The following is a 25,407-nucleotide window of genomic DNA, read 5'->3' as shown; positions in this document are numbered from 1 at the left end:
GTCAGTTGATAAAAGTTTTGCAACTATTCACACTTCATTACACTTGTTGCAACTAGACCTATTAACAACACAAAGCTCATGACATATGCAAACTTCAACTGTATATTCAGAAACTTGATCTTTATATTTAATTCATTTTTTTTAGCTTGTATTCATTCACCTTATTCTTCTCAAAACTTATTTTTTGATGCAATAAAGAAAAAATTTCTTTTTGCTCTTAGAGTCATCTCTTCATCATACTAAATGAAATGACTACACTTTTTTTTGTCCCTAAAGCTACAAAGAATATAAAAGAATAACATATACAAGGATTTCAGAATCACACGTGCTGAACAAACTTTGAATGGACAAATTATAATATCCTCAGATATAATTCTATAAAATAGATTATATTAAACAAATAATATTTATTTCTCATTGCTATATAATTGATACCAACTGTAACACCCCGTACATATATGTCTAGAATAATATGCAGTGATGCTATAAATGGTACAAGAAACATACATAAGCGATAAAGACAAGAAATTAAAATCATATACAATTCGAGTTTCCTACTAAATGTATATAATCAACTTGTCTTCAACAATGCACATCGGAAAGATAACGTCTGACGAGGTCTTCCTGCCAATTGCTTGTCCACAGTCTTCAAAACAATCCTTCAAGCAATCCGTCTACTTCTAACCTGTTCCTGAAAAAATATTAAGAGGATTGGGGTGAGATAAATAATAGTTGAATTATTAATAATTTTGTTTAGTAAGATATTTACATAAATACTCAACTATTTTTTCTATCACACACTGATCATGTCAAATAACATCACACCGATGTCCATCACTTACGTAAAATTTAGATAATTGAAATCCATTTTCATAAAAAAATACTTGAAAATAAATTATTAAATTTCATAAAGTATTACATGTCTTTGAAATAATTTTTTATTTATTGTAATATTAAATTAAAATATCAATAATAATAAATAAGAAATATAACAATGTATAAATATTATGTCACAAAAAATTATAATAGTGATAGGACACTTGAACCATACTTTAATCATCATAAATCACAAGTAGGGGGTTCGTGGTGCGGTTTGGACGATTTTGACGTAAAAAATCATCCGAATCGCAAGAGGAAAAGGTGTGCGGTTCGATTTGGTTCAGTTGACTTTTAGAAATAAAACTGAACCAAATCAAACTAAACTAATACGGTTTAGATTGGTTCGGTTGATTCGGTTTTTTTTTACAAAAAATTATTGAGCTATACATACACATATGGATGACAACATAACTTTGTATTAGACATTTATGCGTTATCAAATAACAACAAAATTCATCATATTTGGATAACAACTTTTCATTTAATATACAAAAATAATATTAGATAAAAGTGGAATAAAAAACATAAAATAATAGCATAAAATAATATTAAAAACATTATAATGAAATAGAAAAAAGAGGAGATTAAATATTAAAGAAGATGAAAAAGAAAGAGCAGAAGAGATGCAATTAGATAAGAAGAGGAACATTAAAAACGTAATTGGAAGAGAGAATAGTAAAATAAAAATAATAAGATGAAAAATAAAGAACTTAAGAGATGAATGATTAGAAAAGAGTATGTGATATGTATTTGGAAAAGAAGATGGGAAGAATGTGCAATACCGCTAGGAAAGATTTGAAAAGACTTAAACTGAAACCTTAAGTGCGAGGAAGAGAAAATCATTCGTAATCGTAAGGCTAAGACATAATAGGTTTAAGTTTGGGTTGGATATAAGTCAGTTGAAGTTTGGAGAGTTTTATCATAATGCGGTTTGATTTGGTTTGGTTCGGTTTGTAAAATACAAATAGCAAACCAAACCGAACCACACCGTTTGTTAAAAATTAACCCAAACACATCCGAACCAAATACGGTTTTTTGCGGTTTCGATTTGATTTGGTTCGGTTTTACAGTTTTTTATTGGGCCGATTTGATTTTGAACACCCCTAATCACAAGTACATTGAACAAAAATTATATTAATAATAACGCACTAATAGAATATATCTATTATTAATATATTTATTATAATTATAATTAATTTAATTATTTTACTATATAAAATTTGTACAACTGTATCTATTAATGTGAATTATAATCGTACAAATTAAGATAGACTATATTTTATTCAAAATAATTTTTTTTATATAATAGTATTTACAATAGATGAGATTATAATTATACAAATTGAAAATTATTACTTAATCATCCAAAATAAAACTCTCAAAACAATAAAATTTCAATTATATTTTTAAGATTAGATTTTTATTTATATATTTATTTGAGTGAGTGAACATTGATGATTTTAAAATTTATAATGTCATCTCAAATTATTCATAGATCAACATTATAATAAAACAAACTCTAATAATAATAAAATTGATACGATATAAAGATAATAGAATATTATTACCACAAAAAAAATAATAGAATAAAATATCAACTAAATTTATTATAGAATAAATTTAATTTCTTTAATGATACATTACATTATAATAATGAGACTAAGATAGTAATAAAATGTCTTAAAAGAAAATATAGAATATTATATTCACAAAATATTTTAGGTCAGTAAATCGAGGATGTGATCATTAAAATTCATTTTCAGCTAATAGAATATCTTTTTGATCAAAATTCAATGTCAAAATAATAAGAATAATTGTTAGCTATTATTTGAAAAAACAGAGATTCTGTGTGCCTGCTTAGAATATGAAAATAATTTGTTCCAGAATAATTTTCAATTTTATAGTACTACGAAAAGTTTAGAGTATTCTTATTTTTATATTTCTAAGAGTTGTCTTGTTCTTGCACCACACAACACTTTCAGAGAAACTTACAGAAATTAAATTTCAAACTGCATTATTTGACTTAAAAAAAAAAAAATTATTTGAATTGTGCTCCATAAATTTACTAGAACGCTCTTAGAAGAAGAACATTTATGGAGAAACTTATAGAATACTCACATCAGCCATAGAAATGGAACACGTGATCATTTGGTATATAAGTTAACTCCTAACCAACTAAATCAACCTTCTTCATCACATTAATTAGTTATTTACAAAGATATATTTATTTGTTTTATTTGATTTTTTCTGCAATCGCCAATAATTTACACAAGGAAAATAAAATCCAATTATATTTCTTCAAAAATAAAATTATAAAACAATATCAATAAATTTAATACTACAAATAAAACATACAACGATTTCATTTCATCACGATTCTATGAAATGTTGACGCAACAATCGGGAGAGGGTCGAGTCGGAAACATTGTTAATTTTCGGGACATTCCGCTTGAGCAACACACCTTTGTGGGAGACACACAACTTCTCCACCTAAAACCTTAAGGTGATAGGTGAGTGGGTTCTCCCACTTATATATGCTCAAGTCACCACATGCATTTCTAATGTGGGACTATTATACACACTCACTTGCATTATTCTCAACATGAAAGACCGTAGTGACATCTCTAAAATTAGAGGTCATTATTTTTATTTATTTTAAAATTAAAATAGTTTATACACTATCAAAATTGAATAGAACAATTGTGGTGAAAGTTCATAGAATTTTTGAATATGAATCTCTAAGCTAATAAATTTGTGATTTCTTTAATATTATGCTTAAATGCAGTTTTGGCCTCCCAAAATTATCAACTGTTTGATTTTAGTCTCTCAAGTTTCAATAGTTTGATTTTGGTCTCCTAAATTTTCTACTTGTTTGATTTTGGCCCCCAAGTTTCAATTAATTGATTTTTCCCCTTTAAATTTGTTCCCTTTTGTATTTGATAGTCTCCTAGTGACATGTATACTAGATTTCTCTCTCTTTTTTTTCTCTTTTGTTTTATTTTTTTTATTTTCTTCTCTATAATTATATTTTTCTTCTTTTTTAAATAGTTAAACTTTAAATGTAATCTATCATACGTCAATTTTTGACCTCTGAGATCCCATCATTTTCTAAGTGTTATGATCATTATCATTATCATTTATCATCATGCATGTTTTATTTACTAACAAAAAATATAAAAGAAAAAAAGTTTGTTGCTTGTGTGTCAAAAACAGGAGAATAATCAAGAGAAAGCTGAAAAAATTAGGGTTTTGAGGCCCACAAGAGGTTCAACATTCTCTCAAGATTCAAAGGTTCCTTCAATCAATATTCAAGTCCAAGGATGGCTCAGTTTAAGGCAGACAACTCTCAAGATCGCCCGAAGCGCCAAATTAGGGTTTTGACCTAATTTCACCAGAGGATTGACTTTTAATCAGGAGATGATTCCAAGACTCAAAATATGATTCAAAGGCCTTAAAATCAACATTATAGTCCATTCATGTCATTCAACGGAGGAGAAGACCTTGATTCATTGAAAGATCGCAAAACAGCAGTTCATTTGAAAAAAGTCAACTGTAGTCAAAAATCAAAATTTTTGGTCAACATCAATTATTTGAAGTAATATTCATCATTTGATCAAGGATTGATCCTAATTCATCAAGAAAAGTTCAGAAATCAACAAAACTCAAAATTGCAAAATTAGGGTTTTTGACCTAAAAGTCAACTGAACTTTGACCAGTCATAACTCTCTCCTGATTCATCAGAAAAATTACAGCCAAAGCTTAATCTCAAGGAAATTCAATTCTCTACAACTTTGATGTTGGGCCCAAGGTCAAGAAATGCTTCCGCATAATAGATATAAGTCAAAACATTACAGGTCATTTTGAAAGTCAACAAAAAGCAGTTTTTTGTCAAAGCCCATATCATCAAGATAACTTCTCCAAATGCAAAAAATCTTCCAAAGTGGCTTGTAGAGGACACATTGGGCTTTCCAAAAAGTAAAATAACACTTTCATAGGATCAAAATTGAGGGAGATATGCCTTGATGAAGTTGACCCTTTTTTGGAAAAATGCATGAAACAAGTAATGACCAAAACTTGATTCTTTTTCAAAAAGGCCAATTATTTTGTGATTCAATATTGATTCTCATGGCTAAGGGCATCCAAAACCTATCCATGGTTCATGACATTTTTATTTCATTTTTTATTGAATTTTATTTATTTAAAATTCAATTAAAGTGAGATAATTCAAAGATATTATCAAGCTCTTGTGTGGTGGCCCATCAAAGGCATATTCCAAGCATCTAAGATAAGATTTGAGATTGGAGAGAATAATACTTGAGTGTTTTAACCATGGTTAAGAAATGCACTCATTGAAAATATTCCATTTGATCTTTTTTTTCCAAAAAATCAATCATGGCAATTCCAACTTGCAAAGCTTCAAGATAAAATCTTATTGCCTATAAATAAAGCTTCAAACTTCATTCAAAAAAGAGCACAATAACAACCACAAAGCCCTAGCTCAAGAACATACTCCATATTTTCCAAAAAAATTCAAGAAAACTTACAATTTTCGAATTCATACTTGTAGCCCTTATCAGTCAATTCCAATCACTATATTCCACTCCTAGGATATTATAGAGTAGGTACAATGTAGTTTGTAACATGTAATAGTGCTTGGAGCTCATGTATTAAAAGTTCCATATTTATACATATTTCAATTTCTCATATTTTTATTATTGTCATGTTTTAATGAAATCTAATGATATATTTAAGTTCCATATGAGGTTTAGAGAAGATCTAACGTAATACATGTGAAGCTAAAGCCTTGAATCATGCTATGCCATTCTTGAGGTTCAAAGATGGTGATGCTTCGTATCCATAGTTCCATGCGTTTTTAGCCAAAACCAAGGACATCATCGTGTTTAGAAGGCCCTAATTAGGTGATCTGGGTCATTGTTGTTCTTGTTCATCTTTGTTTTGTAGGTGGTTCAAGCTCATGGAAAAAGGAAGAAAAATCCGCAGGTAAATACGCAGGTAAATCCGCAGCTAAATCCGCAGGAAAATTGAAGAAGAAGATGAATAGTAAAGGAGACTCTTTGACCAGCACGCGTGGTAGTTTGGAGTGCTACCATTGGCTGGTCAACTATGTCATGCTCGTGGGCCCCAGCTGATTTGTTTAAAAATTCTCGGTGATCACATGCTTCTAGTACATGTATACAACCATGCACCTTCCCTCACAGCCATCCGATCAATCAGCTCACCAATCCAACACTCCTGAGCCTGCATCCTCACCATAGACTCTCAGGGTCTACCACACAGGATCCGGTTTATATTTATTTTCTATTTATTTTTTAATTCTATATAATTTCTCTTATAAAATTGATAAAAGAAATACTTTAAAAAACCAAAAAATATTTTAATTTCAGTTTTAAGTTGATAAAATGTTTATTTAATTTTTGACATAAAAATATTTTATTTTTCTTCATAATTAATTTATTTTGCTTAATTAATTAGTAATTATATAAATATTGCTTTTTAATTATTTTTCAACCAATCAAAAAACTCCAAAAATACTTTCCTTTTAGATTTAGGTTTATATTTTTATAATTTAATTTTTTACAAAAAAAAAAGAATATTTTTCTTGTTAAGTTTAATTATTTGTTTAATTAGCTTTTAATTAACTTAAAAACAATTCCAAAAATCATAAAAAAATTAGTTTAGTTTAAAATTAATTGATAACTATTTTAGACATAATTTAGACTTGTTTATTTAGAATTAGATTTTATTTCTATCATTTAGACTTTTAATTAGATTAATTAGACTTTTAATTTAATTAAAAACATAAAAAAAACAAAAAAATGAATTAGGTTTAATTTGTTTTAGATTTAGGATTTTGTTATCTTACTTTCTCTTAACCAAATTATACCTTCAAAAAAAACATGTTTATTTACCTATTGCAATTTAAATTCTTAGATAAATGTATAGGTTGCAAATCAATGTAATAGCGTAGATTCAATTTTCTTGCATTTACTTTTCGCACCAATAATCATGTAAATCTCCCAAAGCGATGTAATAGCGTAGGATTTAATTTCCTGTACATATTTAATTTTTAGTACTTAGGTGATAAGATAATAATTGAATCTCTAGTTTACTAACTCAGGATATAAATATCTGAATACAACACACTTCGCACACTTGCACCTCTAGGGTTTCCCCTCTTGTTACTTTTTTTTTAATCATACCATCATTTAAGAAAAGTATTAAACGCATAGGAAAGATCTTATAAATTGAGAGTAGGTAACTCCTAATTGCTTGCTCAAACACCTTTCATTTTCAAACAACGTGTTTTCAAAACTTCTCATCTATTTTCCAAAACTTTCTTCTGGTATTTGAAGGGCATTATTTCCGGTGAAACTCTTCAGAGACCTATGTGACCTAGTGTCCATCTTCACTTCTTCTATTTTCAAATTAATAAGCATTCAAACAAAAGTGAGCTAAGCAATTAAGAGCCCATGGATAACCATGGATATAAAGGGTGCTTAAAACCTTCCCTTTGTATAACCAACCCCCTGAACCCAAAATCTGTCAAAAGGTCTTTCCTGTTCTTTTATGCCTTTCCTAATATAATTGGATAAAATAAAAGTCAGTGGCGACTCTTGTAAAACAAAAAAATCCGCAACCAAACATTTTTGCTCTTCGGAAATAAAAAAATAAAAATTATAAAAAAAGAAGGAGTCAGTTCGAAAAACCGAGTTACATAATCTTTAGAAAAACTTAAATATTTTATTGCGTAATGACAAATTATTTTGACAAACAAAATAAATAAACCACTACCTAATTAAAATAAAATAACAAACTCTTTAGTCAATAACTCCCTCCTATTTAAGCATGAAGTTCCAAAGTCTAGCAATCCTATTAGTCATATAGAATTTCAATTTTTTATAAGGGATATTGCATGCTTGTCCGTATATTCTAAGTTGAATGAAATATTTAAGATTTTCAAAATACTACATTCAAAACTCAACTATTAAAAAGAGGAAAAAAATAGAATTGTAGAGAAGAAAATTATAAAAAAAAAAAAGAAGAAGAAAAGAAAAGAGAAAAAAGCAAAAAAAAAAAGAGAAATTTAGTCTACATCTCATTAGGGGACTATCAAATACAAAATGGGATAAATTGAGGGGTCAAAATTAAGCAATTAGAAAACTTGGAGTACCAAAATCAAACAATTGAAACACAGATAACCAAAATCAAACAATTGAGAAATTTGGGGGGCCAAAACTGCATTTAAACCTTAAAATTATAGTGGCGCCTTTATTTTTGATTTATTTATAAATTAAATCTCACTACAGTTCGTTCTTTCAATTGTGGTGATATTTTTTACCTTTTTTATTTTTATAATGACACTATTCTTTTTTAATTTATTTTTTAATTGAAAATATTCCAGATATCACTACGATTGTTTAAATCAAACGTTGTAATATATTTTCTTTTTTCTTTTTAAGTTTTTAAATGATTAAAATTGACGCTTTTTATGATATTTAATTAAAGAAATCATATATCATCACTGTTATTTTAAACAACCGTGGTGAAATATTTTATTCAGAAACAAGAAATGCACCTTAACTTGTATATTTAGTTGTCATTTTTTCATCACAGAACCACTTGAACCCTAACACATACTCATCTGAACCATATTTTAATCTCCATTAACGAAAAGAAACACACAATTATCAGAATCGTTCTTGACTTAATGTACAAAGCTACCATAATCGTTCTTGGCTTAACGTTGAAAAAAACACCATCACGTGCATTCTTGACTTATCTCCATTAACAAAACAAAAATGCATGAAACGCGCGAAAGAAAGACGAAGAATCTTACACGAAAAGAAGCATTGTTGGCTTTTACGTATTCATCACGTAAATAGTACATAAACTTTTCACCATGCATGTATAGTACAAAACTCGGAATACTTAGCCCATTGTTGTTGTTGTTGTTTATGTTATTGATGTCAAATGTTTATGTTCTTGTTGTTAATGTTTATGTGGTTAAATGTTGAATATTTATGGTTGTTGTTGTTGTTCTTGAATTTTTATGTTGTTGTTGTTAAATGTGTATGAAACACATTTGTTATGTTGTTGTTGATGAATTTGTATTAAACACATTGTTGTTGTTTGTTGTTTATATTGTTGTTGTAGAATGTGTGCGAGACACCTTTGTTATGTTGTTATTTTTTATATTTCGTTGAGGAATACGTAAGAGATAACATTTGTTATGTTGTTGTTTATGTTGTTGTCGATGAATGTGTATGGGACACCTTTGTTATGTTGTTGTTGTTGAATGTGCATGCGACACATTTGTTATGTTATTGTTTATGTTATTGTTGAAGAATGTGTATTATACACATTGTTGTTGTTTATGTTGTTGTGGAATGTATATGAGACATCTTTATTATGTTATTGTTATTTATATGTTGTTGGTTTTGAATGTGTACAAGGCAGATTTGTTATGTTGTTGTTGTTTATGGTACTGTTGATGAATATGTATTAGATACATTGTTTTTGTTGTTGTTGAATGTGTGAGAAAAATTTGTTATGTTGTTGTTTATATGTTGTCGTTGATGAGTGTGTATTAGACACATTGTTGTTCTTGTTTTTTATCTTGTTGTTGAATGTATTAGACACCTTTGTTATGTTGTTGTGTGTTTTTTGTTAAGATTGTTTTATTCTTTTGTTATTGTTTTTTAATAGATGGGCTCTTCATCTAGTGACGAAACTCATACAAATGAAACTCGTACAAATGAATCTCAAACTATAGAGGCAAAAGAGAAAAGGAATCAAAGAGGTGCTATAATGACCTAAACTTATGCATAAACATTTGACTTATATACATGAGACGTAAACTTATGCTAAAAATTTGGCCTGTATAAATCGCTTGTAAATAATTAGTCATACTCCATTACCAATTTTGACTAGTTAACTTGGCCTGTAAACATGACATTTATCCTGAAAACATAACCTATATCACAATTAAAAAACATGGCACAGTTTTGGAAATAGACACAATTGGAACAAATCATAACCAAAACATAATTTTTCATTCATTAATTCTTGATATATAAGTTACAACAGATGAATGTCAGTTGATAAAAGTTTTGCAACTATTCACACTTCATTACACTTGTTGCAACTAGACCTATTAACAACACAAAGCTCATGACATATGCAAACTTCAACTGTATATTCAGAAACTTGATCTTTATATTTAATTCATCTTTTTTTAGCTTGCATTCATTCACCTTATTCTTTTCAAAACTTAATTTTTGATGCAATAAAGAAATAATTTCTTTTGCTCTTAGAGTTATCTCTTCATCATACTAAATGAAATAACTACACTTTTTTTGTCCCTAAAGCTACAAAGAATATAGAAGAATAACATATACAAGGATTTCAGAATCACACGTGCTGAACAAACATTGAATGGACAAATTATAGAAAATTAATACCTTATATGTCGCACACCTATAAAAATGATGTATTGGGTTAGCATCGATTCACGATGTCATCAATGGTGTATCAAGATCACACTGACATTCGTCTTGATTGGAATGAGATTTTGTGTGATTGCTTGCTAGGGAAACCTGGACATACTTGTTTGTGATGAGGATGAGGTATGCAACGTCGCGAGTTTAACGCTTTGTCTGATGTATGCAACTTTCTAAGTTTATGATTTTTCTTAGGTTGAAGATGATGGAGTATGAAAATGGAAAGAGGAACACGATGAATTAGGGGTTTCAATTAGATTATGAATTTTATTAATATGAATTAGTAATTTTTAATAATTAAAAAATTAAAACGAATAAGCATCCCATTTAAATATAAATTTGTAAAATTAAATGTTTTATGGTAACACATTTAATGACGTGGCGCCACATATTCCAGATAACGATAACATTTTTAGTTGTCACATATACAAAAGTGGAGGGGCCAAAAAATTTCAAAAAAGTTTAATAGAGACATCAAAACATATAATTTTTTTTTAAATGAGACTAAAAATTTAAGAATATATAAATAGAGGGACTTAAATTGCACTTAAGTTTTATTTTATTTTATGAGGTTTGAGGTTAGATTTAAACAATCGTAGAAAATGAACTATTTTTAATGCGCTTGAATTTGGTCCTCATCTTATTGAGACTGAACTTTCAAATAGTATATGTGGGGTGCAGTTACCGTGCATAGATAAAAATCTATGCACCATGCATAGATTATTATGGACCATTGGATCACTGGATCAAATTCTAGACATCAATTGTTATTACTCAATACTCAATACTCACCACTCAATACTCAATACTCAATACTTAATACTGGATTAAAAACATGATCCAATGGCTTATATAAACTTATGCATGGTGCATAAGTAAAATCCTTATGCATATTAGCCAAAGCCGTATATGTGTGTGTGTGCGCTATTTGTCAATGAAAATATGACAAGTGTATTTTAACATCATTTAAGGAGTGAAAATAGGAGAAAATTGCATGTGTAAGAGAAAATTATACACTTGTCATATTTTTATTGAAAAATAACAGAAACCACACATAAGAAATTTTATATATATATATATATATATATATATATATATATATATATATATATATATATATATATATATATATATATATATATATATATATATATATATATCAGGACCAAATAACATCAATTTGTCAAACTTAGTAACACGACACATCCGATAACTCCTCACCCCATATACATATAGGAAAAGCTAACATGTGCCCCAAGGGCACAAGTTAATGAAATATTTATAGAATTTTTTTCTTGAAACGCGTGCATTTAGTGTATCGAAACTTTAAATATAACTTAATTTCATTTATTTATATTTAACTTTTTCTATTTATAGAATCCTTAACATGTTCCCTTAGGACACATGTTAGCATGACCCATAAAATTAATACACTGTTAAATTGAAAGCTATTATTATATAGATCATGCCTATCAAATTTTACATCAATAAAAAATTATTTCATATTTTAAAGAGAATGATCAAAATTAACGATTTTCATGAAATTTTGTAAGACGTTAGTTTTTATGCATCTCATTGACATGTTAGATTATTTTCAATTGATGTTAAATTTTATAAACATGATTATAGCTTTCAATCCAACAGTAAATTTTGTTATACAAATATGCAGTAAAGAATTAACAGAGGAGTCATGTCACTAAATTTGTGTGTGTGTGTGTGTGTGTGTATATATATATATATATATATATATATATATATATATATATATATATATATATATATATATATATATATATATCGTAATAAAAAATTTGAAATAATATTTTTTATTTTTAAATTAAGGCTTAAATGCAGTTTTGACCCCCTAAATTTTCTAATTGTTTGACTTTGGTCCATCATGTTTCAATTGTTTGATTTTGGTCCCCCAAATTTTGTAATTGTTTGATTTTGATCCTCCAAGTTCCAATTGCTTGATTTTGACCCCTCAAATTTGTCCCCTTTTGCATTTGATAGTCACCTAATAACATGTGGACTAAATTTCTCTTTTTTTTGTTGTTTTTTCTCTTTTCTTTTTTAAAATTTTCTTCTGTACAATTTTATTTTTCTTCTCTTTTGAATAGTTAAACTTTGAATGTAATACTTAAAAAATCTTAAATATTTCATTCAACTTATGCGTAGTGGCAATTATTTTGATAAAATAAAATAGATCACTATCTAATTAAAATAACAAACTTTTTGGTCAATAGCTCTGTCATAGTTAAGCATAAAGTCCCAAAGTCTAGCAATCCTATTAGTCATATAGAATTTTAATTTTTTTATAAGGGATATTGCATGCTTGTCCGTATATTCTAAGTTGAATGAAATATTTTAGATTTTTTAAATGTTACATTCAAAGTTTAATTATTAAAAAGAGAAGAAAAATAAAATTATAGAGAAGAAAATTTTAAAAAAAAAACAAAAAAAGTAACAAAAAAAGAAATTTAGCCCACATGTCATTAGAAGACTATCAAATGCAAAAGGGGACAAACTTGAAGGGTCAACATCAAACAGTTAAAAATTGGAGGACCAAAATCAAGCAATTACAAAATTTCGGGGACCAAAATCAAGCAACTGAGAAATGTATGGAGCCAAAACTACATTTAAGCTTTCAATTAACTGTCATAAATATTAAAATAAGTATTATTTATTTTCTCTGTTAATTTATTTATCCTATTTTAGTCTAAAATTGATATTGCATTCACCATTTTCCGATAAGTATATTTTGATCTCACTATAAACTTATAATAACGAATTTATTTATTTTTTTATAAAACTTAGAGTTAAATATGTTTTTAGTCTTTATAAATTACCCAAAATGATTTTTAGTCCCTATAAAAAAATATTGACTTTTAATCCATATAAAATTACTTTTGCTTTTGCACTCAGTTTTAATCTCTTTAGAGGAATCAAAAGTGAGTGCAAAAGTATTTTATAGAATTAAAAGTTAACATCTTTTTTATAGGGACTAAAATCTAAAATTGAGATATTTATAGGGACAAAAATATATTTAACTCTAAAACTTATAAGTTTTACTTATAATAGATAGTAGGGGTGGCAAAATGGATGGATTGGATGGATTTGGATTGGATTGTTAATGGATGGATCAAAACGATTCATTAATCCATTAACAATCCATTAAACATTCTTTTGAAAAATCCAATCCAATCCATCCACCAAGGAATATAATCCATCCAATCCATCCATTAAGGTATTTCTAATGGATGGATATTCATCCGTCCGTAAAATTAACTTAAATATTTTATTTTTATAATTTTTCAATTAATTTTACAAAAACAATTTTTTTATGAAACTTTTTTTAAAATTTTTAATTTATAAATATTTATATCTGTATCTAATTCTAAATCAACTAACGTCTTACTTAACTTTACTTTTTAATTAACTTTCTAATACTAACTTCTCCATTAACTAATTCTATTGAAAAGAAAATTAACACAATGCATACCAGTTACACTAATTTAACGTGAATGACAGTAAACTAAATAAATCCATTAATTAATTCTATTGAAAAGGAAATTAACACAATGCATACCAGTTACACTAATTTAACGTGAATGGCAGTAAATTAAATAAATTCAATGAGAAAACAAACCACTCTCTACCTATTAAATTAAATGTACATAGTATATTGTAGTATACTAGTATCTAAAATAGTAAAATTGTTGATAAAGAAACAAGTTTTATGTCCTGATCTCATGTTTACATCACAAACAACAAATTTTTTTTTTAACATTATGATACAGGAAAGAAAATCAATGGCTGTAAATATTGTGAGAAACAAAAGTGTTAAGAAATTGTTTAATTTTAGATTTTTCATGTATTTTAGTAAAAAATTAATACAATAAATAATAAACTAAAATCCAATGGATTTATAAAGTGAGATGGATGGATTCCATCCATGTAGTTTAATGGATGGATTGGATTAATCCTTTAAATTTACTTTTTGTTAAATAGATGGATTGGATGGATAAATTATTGGATGGATTGGATGGATATTCTCTTAATGGATTTTATTGCCACCCCTAATAGATAGATGTTGACATAAGAACGTATGAAGTTATAATATTATTGATTTTTCAATATATATGGAAAAACTTATTTTGAAATTGAAGAAGCGTAAATCATTAGACAATCATACAATATATCAACTGCAAAATCCAGTAGATATTAAAGTTTCTCCACCTAACATTTTAAATCTAATGATCCAACCGTAACTAAATTGATGTGAACATGATAAATGAATGAGGCCTAGACATGGATTTTTTTCTTTTTCTGTTCGTACAACCTGGTTGTTGGTTGTTTTCATTTAATTGGCATGTCTCACATTCTTTATAAATATAAAGATATATCTATTTATTTTATTTGAGTTTTCCTGCCATCACCAATAATTTACACAAGGGAAATAAAAACCAATTCTTTTTCTTCGAAAATAAAATTATAAAAACAATATTAATTATCAATAGATTTAATACCACTATCAAAACTTTTCAGTAAAAACTTGAATACTATATTAGTAGAAAGATTGAAAAGGAAATTTGAATGTATGCATTATTCCATTATTGGAAATTAAAAACCTGAATACCAAATCAGTATGCAAGTTGTTCATATATAGTACTTGTATAACAGAGCATGCGTCAAACAAATATTTTAATTATTTCTTTAAGAGATTAAACATATAAAAAAAGAAATATTTTAATTGATACAAAAGAGAGGGGACTAGTTAAATATTTTAATTGTTGAATAAACTTTCTAAAATGCTTAACAAACTAACCATCAATAATAAAGCTTAAATTCACTTTTTATCTCCTATTTTGATAGTTTTAACTTTTTATTCCCCATATTTTAAAACTTAACTTTTAGATGGTTTTAACATTTTATTTCTCATGTCAATTTAATATGCGGCAGTTACATTACATTTAAGCTCCAACTAATCAATATTTGACATATTATTTGATTAAAATTAAAAAATAATATTAAAAGTTAAAATAATAAATTTAAGAATAAAACATTCAATAACCTAAATTTGAGTTTTAATTGCATTAATACAAAATCTACTTAACAGAGCCTGGAAACAAGAAGAAACCAAATGGTGGACAAAAGAAGATTGCAAAGGGTGGACAAGAACAAACCAAATGGTGGACAAAAGAAGATTGCAAAGGGTGGACAAAAGAAGAAAACAAAGCCAAATGAAGTTGAGATTGAAAACTCATCCCAAGCACCAATGGCTACACAACCATCTCAGCAGTAGTGTTTAGAAGTTCTTTTTGTTTAGGTTTTCATTTTGGTATTAGCTAATGAACAATTATTAAGTTGGTTTTTGGTTAAGTTGTAATGAACAACCTTAAGTTGGTATTTGGTTAATTATGTTATGCGATCTCAGCAGTAGTGTTTAGAAGTTCTTTTTGTTTAGGTTTTCATTTTGGTATTAGCTAATGAACAATTATTAAGGTGGTTTTTGGTTAAATTGTAATGAACAACCTTAAGTTGGTATTTGGTTAATTATGTTATGCAAATTAAGTTGTAATGAACAACCTTAATGTTGTTATATAAGTGAATTATGTATATATTGATCTGTTTCCAATTCTGCAAATTATGTTGAATGTTGTGATCTATATAAGTGAATTTTGTATAAGTGAATTATGTAAATTGTGTTTATGTTGAATTTTGTATAAGTGAATTCTGTATAAGTGAATTCTGCAAATTGTGTTTATATTGATATGCATTTATATTGGTCAAATTCTGTTATGCGCAACTTAGAATCAATATTTGGCAAATTGGAATCACATCAAGTCATGACCTGTAAATTTACACTATAGTAAATTGTACACAATTTGGCTGCACTAAAAATGACCTATAAATTGACCTATATTTTACACAATTCCAATTATGTCATTACACAGATTTTCCAAAACTACTTAACATTGAATTTGCAAAAACATTACAAGTCTAGTACCCATAAATTGGCACAATTCTATCATTACAAAGCATGCATTATCCATTAATCCCAAATTATAAAACGCCTTATGGAAATATCACCCCTGCAAATTAGAACAGATACACTAAGACTAGTACTACCATCAACACAACAACAATAGCGATTGAAATCTTCAAATGTCTGATCTTCATATTCAAAATCTTAATCTTTATCTTCAATTCATCTTCTAGTTTCTTCCTTTTGTCAATTCTGACCTTTGCATTATTCAGTCTCTAACTCAATGTAGAAATCATGTCCTTTGCTCTTGGTCCCATCTCTTCGTCATACCAAACAAAATGGTTGCATCGTTTATACCCTTGGATCTACATATGATAGGATATGAATTCTCAATGTTTAGAAGAAAAGAAGGAAAAGTTGTTTTTCAATCATAGCTGATGGAGTTTTTATAAACTAACCTTATACATCCCACACCCGTAAAAACGGCGTCCTGGGTTAGCATCAATCCATGAAGTCAACAAGGGTGCATCCAGACCACATCTACATTCGCCATGGACGGAGAAAGATTTGGTACGACTACTTGCTTCTGAACAACGAGACATGGTCGTAGGAAGATTAGAGGTTCTATGAAGAAGAAGGGGATTGAAGGTTCACTGAAGAAGATGGGGACAAGGAATGTATCGTATGAAATTAAGGTTCTTAGAGGGAGAACAAAAAAGATGGGGCCAATCTAATTTAACAAATATCAGTAATTAATAAAATGAGATTATGTAATTAAAAATATTGGGTTGACTGAATTAATGACGTGGCAGTGTGTTGACTGGTCCATGTCACCATTAAAACATGCCACATATGCAATTTTAACGGGGACTAAAAAATTGCCAGAAATTAGTAAGTCTGGGAACTAAAAAGCTGAGTTTTATAAAAAGGAGTTCAAAAATTCAAAATAATGTAAATAGCTGTGTCATATAAGCCTCAAAATTATTAATCAAATTTTCATTTGTTTTTCATAAATAAGTTAACAAATTAACTAATAATTTCTCTATTTATTATGTTAATTATATAAATTAAAGTCTCAAAACAACTTATGATAAAAAAATTGTGATAATACTATTTTTTAATTTAACTGTCATTTTAATAAATAATTTTATTTCAAAATAAGTATTGTTTATTTTCTCTGAATTTGTTCATTCTAATTTTACTCTTAAATTGATATTGTATCACCATTTTCTGATAAGTATATTTTGATCTCATTATAGATTTGTGACAATTACTTTATTTTTTACAAAAATTTACAAGAATTATTAATAGCTGTGTCATATATAGGGAAACATTTCTGAACATGAATGGTTAGGGACACGTATGTGAATCATTAGACAGTTTACAATGTGTCAACTGCAAAACCAGCCTGGTGATCGGTCGGTATATTTATTTATTTTATCTTATTTTTCTTTTTCTGCAATCACCAATAAATTTAATACTACTATCAATTTATTTAAATCCTGTTAATTTGTCAAGTGGGGGAATAAAAATTAATTCTCTTAAAAGATAAACATGTAAAAACAATTTTAATCATGAACAAATTTAATACTAACATAGAATTTTATAATTTTGCAAGAGTACCCCACACACACACCCATATATATATATATATATATATATATATATATATATATATATATATATATATATATATATATATATATATATATAAAAAGAACAAATAAAGTAGTATAAGATCAAGTTTACTCTATATCAGAGAAAGTTTTCAATAAGAAATACATGATTTTTGTTTCTCTTTTTGATAGACTTTGAGTAGCAAAGAGAAGGTAAAGATGAATGACTTTTGGAGCATGATTTGTGGGCACTGTGGTGATGGTGATAATGGAGGGAAATCCTTCTGTTATGATTTAAAACTTTTGAAAGATCCTTCCTCATGCATCAACCATGTCTTGGTAACTTGCTTTGATGTGTTCCTGCTAATCATGTTGTCATTCATCATAATCTTGAAGTCTTACTCAAGATCCTTTCCGAGTACAACAAGATATTCAAACTCACAGCTAGTTTCTGCCATAGCCAATGGCTCTCTTGGTTTGTTGCATTTATCCTTGGGAATTTGGGTTTTAGAGGAAAAGATAAGAAAAACCCACAATGCCTTTCCAATTATCGGGTGGTTCCGAGAACTCTTTCATGGACTCACATGGTTATCAGTAAGTTTAACTGTAAGCCTACAGATAAAACAGCTCTCAACAGCATGGTTGTGGATGTTTTCTGTTCTCACATTCTTTGTATCTGGTATATTGTGTGCGCTATTTGTGTCTGATTCAATTGACAGCGGCAAACTGTCTCGTGAGGCAGCTTTATATGTTCTATCTTTTCCAGGAGCAGCATTACTGTTGTTATGCACATACACATACAATGCTGACAGGGAAATAGGTGAAAGTCTTTATGCTCCTCTTAATGACCAACTCAATGAAGATGAGCCTGTAAGCACTGTAACCCCATTTTCAGAAGCTGGACTCTTTAGCAATATATCATTTTGGTGGTTGAATCCTTTGATGAAAAGGGGTAGAGAGAAAACACTTCTAGACGAGGATATCCCAAAGTTAAGAGAGTTGGACCGTTCAGAAAGTTGTTATTCATCGTTTGTAGAAAGGTTAAACGAACAAAAACAACATGAACCGTCAACAAATTCGTCGGTTTTATGGACAATAATTTTGTGCCACAAGAGCGAGATTTGGATCACAGGATTCTTGGCTTTTCTCAAGGTACTCACTCTATCTTCTGGTCCTCTGCTTCTGAATGAATTTATATTGGTTGCAGAAGGTAATGAAAGTTTCAAATATGAAGGCTATGTATTAGTCATATCAATCTTCTTCATAAAGATCATAGAATCCTTATCACAAAGACAATGGTATTTCCGCAGTAGACTAGTTGGAGTGAAAGTTAGATCACTACTTACTGCAGCCGTTTATAAGAAAATTTTAAGGCTATCCAATTCTGCTAGACAGATCCATTCCGGAGGTGAGATAATGAATTATATGACAGTGGATGCTTATAGAATTGGAGAATTTCCATTCTGGTTTCACCAGAGTTGGACAACAATCCTCCAGTTAGGTATTGGTTTAGTAATTCTTTTCCGCACAATTGGACTAGCAACACTAGCATCACTGGCAGTCATATTTCTCACTGTGATTTGCAACGGTCCAATAGCGAAGTTACAACACAAGTTTCAAAACAAACTTATGGTAGTACAAGATAAGAGATTAAAGGCTAGTTCTGAGGCTATGGTGAATATGAAAGTCCTGAAGCTATATGCATGGGAAACACATTTTAAAAATGTTGTAGATTCCTTAAGAAATGCGGAACTCAAATTGTTATCTGCAGTTCAATTAAGAAGAGCATACAATATATTTTTCCTTTGGACCTCATTAATATTGGCATCTGCTGCTACTTTTTTCGCATGTTACTTCTTGAATGTTCCTTTGAATGCAAGTAAAGTTTTCACTTTTGTGGCAACTTTGCGTCTTGTTCAAGAACCAATTCAAACTATCTCGGATATTATTGCAGCGATCATTCAGGCAAAAGTTGCATTTACTCGGATCATTAATTTCCTTGATGCACCAGAACTGCAGAGTGAAAACTTCAAGAAAAGGTGCTTCAATGAGAACCTCAGAAACACAATTTCAATAAAATGTGCAGATTTTTCATGGGAAGATGATGCGTTCAAGCCAACACTAAGGGACATAAATTTGGAGGTTATACATGGCCAAAAGGTGGCTATTTGTGGAGAAGTTGGTTCAGGAAAATCAACCCTCTTAGCAACAATTCTTGGAGAAGTTTCTAAAACAAAAGGAACAGTAAGTTTTTATTCCCTTTTTACTCCTACAAATTATACACTCCTAAATCGTAGGATACTCTAATTGCTTATAACTTGGGTGTCTGATTCTGTATTCTACATTACAGATTGATGTTCATGGGAGGTTTGCATATGTTTCTCAAGCAGCATGGATACAAACAGGCACGGTACAGGAAAATATTTTATTTGGATCTGAGTTGGATGATCAAAGGTACCAAGAAACACTTCAAAAGTCTTCGTTGGCAAAAGACCTTGAGTTGTTGCCCTATGGGGACCTCACTGAAATAGGCGAGAGAGGAGTAAATTTAAGTGGAGGACAAAAGCAGCGAATTCAACTTGCTCGTGCTCTTTATCAAAATGCTGATATATATCTATTGGATGATCCGTTTAGCGCTGTTGATGCACATACTGCCAAAAATTTGTTTAATGTAATGAGATATTTTCTTCTCATACTAGTAAATGTTTACCATTATTTTTTCTATACTAAAGTTGGCTTTGAAACTTGGCAGGAATACATCATGGAAGGACTCAAAGGGAAAACAGTCTTACTCGTGACACATCAAGTCGATTTCCTCCCGGCATTTGATTCTATTTTGGTAAACTCATTCATCTTAAGGCATTGGTTATGTCATTGTTCATGTTGTTTTTGCTTACATGTAACCATTAATTATAAAATTTTAATTAATTTAAAATTACTTCCCACCCTATCATTCTTGTTTATCATAATTCTACCTATTTATAGTAAATGTATATATAGATATTTCCTCCCGAAATGATAAGGAATTAATATGATATAGACATTTTTGTACACTACTAGTATTTTGAAACAACTTTGAAATAATTGGCGCATGTGAATGATGACCCTGTAAAATATATTATCATAAAAATTTGAACCTGATAGTGATGGAAGCTTCGAGCCTTCATATATGCAATGGCATGATCCTTCCTACTTCATGTTCCCTCTCTCCTACACATCCCTGATCCACGTACATAACAAGAAAAAGTGTCAAACATTTGTATCAAACATATACTTCTTAAGCCACCTTTTCTGATAACAAAGTATGATAGATCATCAAAGAATTTATCCTGCTAATGACAGATCATCAGAGAATTTATCCTACTAATGATTTGGAGCACAGAAATTAAGAAGAAAATAAAAATAAAATACAAGCTTGTTCTTACTGGATAGAGCCAACTATATAGCATAAAGGATCTCATAATTTCATCACATGTATTAAGTCCAAAGACAAACTATTTACCTTTAAATATTTCTTAATGGCTTTTTGCTTTTATCTTCCTCTTTTACTAGTGAACTCTTCATATCCTGATAACATTTAAATTTCACTCATATAAAAGCATTCAACGCGTTCAGGTTATTTATTTGACCTATTGTTGGACATTTATTTTATGTTATTTACAGTTGATGTCTAATGGGGCAATCCAACAAGCTGGTCCATATCACCAATTGTTGATCTCAAGCAAAGAATTCAATGACCTTGTCAATGCTCACAAAGAGACTGCTGGTTCTGACCAGCACGAGAGTGTTACTTTTTCCCAAAGACATTCAACTTCCATAAAGAGTGTGCAAGCTTCCCTGTTAAAGCAGTATAAAGCACCAAATGGAAATCAATTAATTCAGCAAGAAGAGAGAGGGGAAGGAGACATGGGATTGAAGCCTTACTTACAATATCTAAATCGGATGAAAGGCTATATAGTATTCTCTATGGCTTCCCTTTGCTTCCTTATTTTTATGGTTTGTCAGATATTGCAAAACTCATGGATGGCTGCCAAAGTTGAAAATCCTCTTGTCAGCACATTGCAATTGGTTCTAGTTTATTTCCTAATTGGTGCTTTTTCATCAGTTTTCATGTTAATCAGATGTCAACTTGTGGTTACTTTGGGTCTTCAATCATCAAAAGATTTATTTTCACAATTGATGAACTCCCTCTTCCGCGCACCCATGTCATTTTATGACTCTACACCGTTGGGAAGGGTACTTAGCAGGGTAAGTTTAATAAACGATAATTTTTCTTCCTATGGAACATACTAGAAGAAATAATTTTCTAATTGTTATTTCTGTGTTCAGGTTACATCTGATATGAGTATTGTGGATCTTGACATTCCATTTAGCCTCAGTTTTGCTGTTATTGGCACTATATCTCTTTATTCTAATCTTATAGTTTTGGCGGTTGTCACATGGCAAGTCTTGATAGTGGCAATACCAATGGTTTATCTTGCTATTCACCTCCAGGTAATAAACAAATTCCTTTTTAAACTGTATTGCACAATAGTGAAATAATATTAAGAAAGCAATCAAATTTAAGTAACCAATGGACATTCTTTTTTAAGTATACGCACAAGTTTTAAATTAAAATTTGAACCATTTGTTAGCATATTGGGAAATATTTTAATAGTTTTTTATATAATTTAAACCATTCTCGGTTGGAGAGAAAGTATTGTAAGGTGTACTTTTGTGTTTCGAGCAGAGATACTACTTTGCCTCAGCAAAAGAAGTAATGCGGTTGAATGGCACAACAAAATCCTCTTTAGCAAATCATGTAGCCGAAACTGTTGCTGGAGCTGTAACAATAAGGGCTTTTGAAGAGGAAGATCGTTCGTTTGAGAAGAACCTTGATCTAATTGATAATAATGCTAGTGCTTTTTTTCATAGTTTTTCCTCAAACGAGTGGTTGATCCAACGGTTAGAAACAATCAGTGCGGTTGTTCTTGCCGCTACAACACTTTGCCTGGTTATGCTGCCCCCTGGAACTTTCCCCTCAGGTGAGAATTTGGTCTTTATCATCTCTGAAATGTAATTATTACTATTATTGTAATTATCCTAAAAGTAACTTAACATCTTATTGCAAGTTTCTAAATTTCATCATCCTTCATTATAGGAATTATTGGAATGGCTCTATCTTATGGCCTATCACTAAACAGTGCTTTAGTATTTGCAATTCAAAGTCAATGCATTCTTGCTAATCACATAATATCAGTAGAGAGGCTAAACCAATATATGCATATACAAAGTGAGGCCGAAGAAATAGTAAAAGGAAATCGCCCTCCTTTGAATTGGCCAGCTTCGGGCACAATAGAAATAAATGACTTGAAGGTAATTGGTTCTAATTCTAAAATTGGATTCAATAATTTTGGTTTTTGAATGTGTGAATCATTATCACATTAGTCCTTTAATGTATTAGAATTAAAAATATATATATCTTTTGATAGTCAGTTTGATCCTTGAATGTGTCTTTTGTTAGTTAGTTTGGTCTTCTAATGTTTCTTCTATTGATCAGTTAGATCTCCGGAATTACTAACAGAAAACACACTCAATGATGTTTTTGTGATTTTGATATACTCAGAAACAACAGTGACATCGCCTCCCACATTTGGGGGTCAAAATGTTTGTTTATACTTTTTAAAAATTTTAAGCATCTTGTCCATACCAGATACGATACAGACATGGCGGACCACTTGTTCTTCATGGGATCACATGCACATTTAAAGCCGGTCACAAGATTGGTGTTGTTGGCAGAACAGGCAGTGGGAAGTCCACTCTTATTGGGGCGTTATTTCGTCTTGTGGAACCAGCGGAAGGAAAAATTGTAGTTGATGGCATAGACATCTCATCTATAGGTCTTCATGATTTGAGGTCACGTCTTGGGATTATACCTCAGGATCCTACCCTTTTTAATGGGACAGTAAGATTTAACTTGGACCCTTTATCTCAACACACGGATCAAGAGATATGGGAGGTAAAACAAGCTTAATTTTATTTACCTTTGCTTTGAATAGAAAATGTTGACTAATTCTTGATCAATATGAAGGTTCTTGGGAAGTGTCAATTGCGAGAAGTCATCCAAGGGAAAAAAGAAGGCTTAAACTCTTCAGGTACATTTCCAAGATTCATTGTTATAGGCTTATAGCTTGGCTGGAAGTGTATTTTTTCCAACTTATTAATGACAAGTGAAAAATGGTTACCCAGTTGTTGAAGATGGATCAAATTGGAGTATGGGACAAAGGCAGTTATTCTGTTTGGGGCGTGCACTTTTGAGGAGAAGTAGGATATTAGTATTGGACGAAGCAACTGCATCAATTGATAATTCTACTGACCTGATTGTGCAGAAAACCATTAGGGCTGAGTTTGCAGATTGTACGGTGATCACAGTAGCACATAGGATACCAACTGTGATGGATTGCACTATGGTTCTTGCTATAAATGATGGTAAGTTTTTTTTAGCGTTACTATCCCTCACTATCTCTATCTCATTTAACAATTATATGCAAACTAACTGATAGCTCCTTAGCCATTTTTATGTTGATGTTACATAATCGGATGCTAACTCCTAAACAAGGTAAGGCTAAAAAACAACCGAGTTTATCTGACACATACCAAGCATGTTTGTTGTTGAGTAAGGGACTATGGTTACATTCACCTAGTTAGAGGGTAATGAGGTTTTTTAATTTAAGATTTCGACCTTCTATATCACTTAAAAGATAACACATAAAATATGTGGCGCTTGATTTTCACACTTGAAGTGATAAAGAAAAAGTGAAGAATATGATATATCATTTACTTGTTTTCTTCAAAGAAAAGCAAGTCACTGACTGTGTTTACAGGAAAACTGGCGGAGTATGATGAGCCAATGAGCTTGATGAAGAGAGAAGAATCGATGTTCAGGCAGCTTGTTAAGGAATACTGGTCTCATATTCAGTCTGCAGAATTGCGTTGATGCTACCAATATTGTTTCTCTCTCACTCTCATTTTTTTCTTTTGTACGAGCAATAAATTAAGAAAGTGGGCAGAATATGAATTGTGTTCTGTTAGGATGAAATGCAAGGCCTATGAGATTGTAGCAAAAATGCAATTAGACCCATGAATAAGAGTCTGTGAGTTTATGAAAGAGGAAATAAACAAGCTGACTGGAATTTTGTGGAAATAGAGGGCGCGATAGAGTGAAAGAGTTGGTCCTTCCTCAAGAGCAGTGCTCCAGTCATAACTTTATTCCTATATTTATATTTTTTCACTTGAATATTGTAAGTTTGTGACAAGGTTACTTCATCTAATATAGATTGGATTTCAGCGTCAATATTAGTTTTGCTTTCCCATTTAGATTTTGGTTAGTATCAGAAACTAGTATCCTAATGACCTAACAAAG

The 25,407-nt window shown here is 29.8% G+C and overlaps 1 protein-coding gene across 2 annotated transcripts; it reads left to right on the top strand.

Moving 5' to 3' along the window:
• The first annotated feature begins 18,122 nt into the window (after positions 1–18,122).
• Positions 18,123–25,407, top strand: LOC131653019 (ABC transporter C family member 10-like). 2 transcript variants are annotated; one of them, XM_058923048.1, is made up of 11 exons: positions 18,123–20,249; positions 20,356–20,676; positions 20,758–20,844; positions 21,669–22,253; positions 22,335–22,499; positions 22,735–23,029; positions 23,146–23,360; positions 23,698–24,003; positions 24,076–24,139; positions 24,234–24,473; positions 24,869–25,406. In XM_058923048.1, the coding sequence occupies exons 1-11, from the start codon at positions 18,225–18,227 to the stop codon at positions 24,979–24,981; spliced, it is 4,416 nt and encodes a 1,471-aa protein (XP_058779031.1). In that variant the 5' UTR covers positions 18,123–18,224; the 3' UTR covers positions 24,982–25,406. The 2 variants fall into 2 exon arrangements, with proteins under 2 accessions (XP_058779031.1, XP_058779030.1); XM_058923047.1 differs by having other exon boundaries at positions 20,356–20,844; positions 24,869–25,407.

This window comes from Vicia villosa, linkage group LG2 (assembly GCF_029867415.1).
Source record: "Vicia villosa cultivar HV-30 ecotype Madison, WI linkage group LG2, Vvil1.0, whole genome shotgun sequence".
Lineage (NCBI taxonomy): Eukaryota > Viridiplantae > Streptophyta > Magnoliopsida > Fabales > Fabaceae > Vicia > Vicia villosa.
The sequence above is the reverse complement of the archived record's forward strand: the minus strand, read 5'-3'. Positions and strand labels throughout refer to the sequence as shown.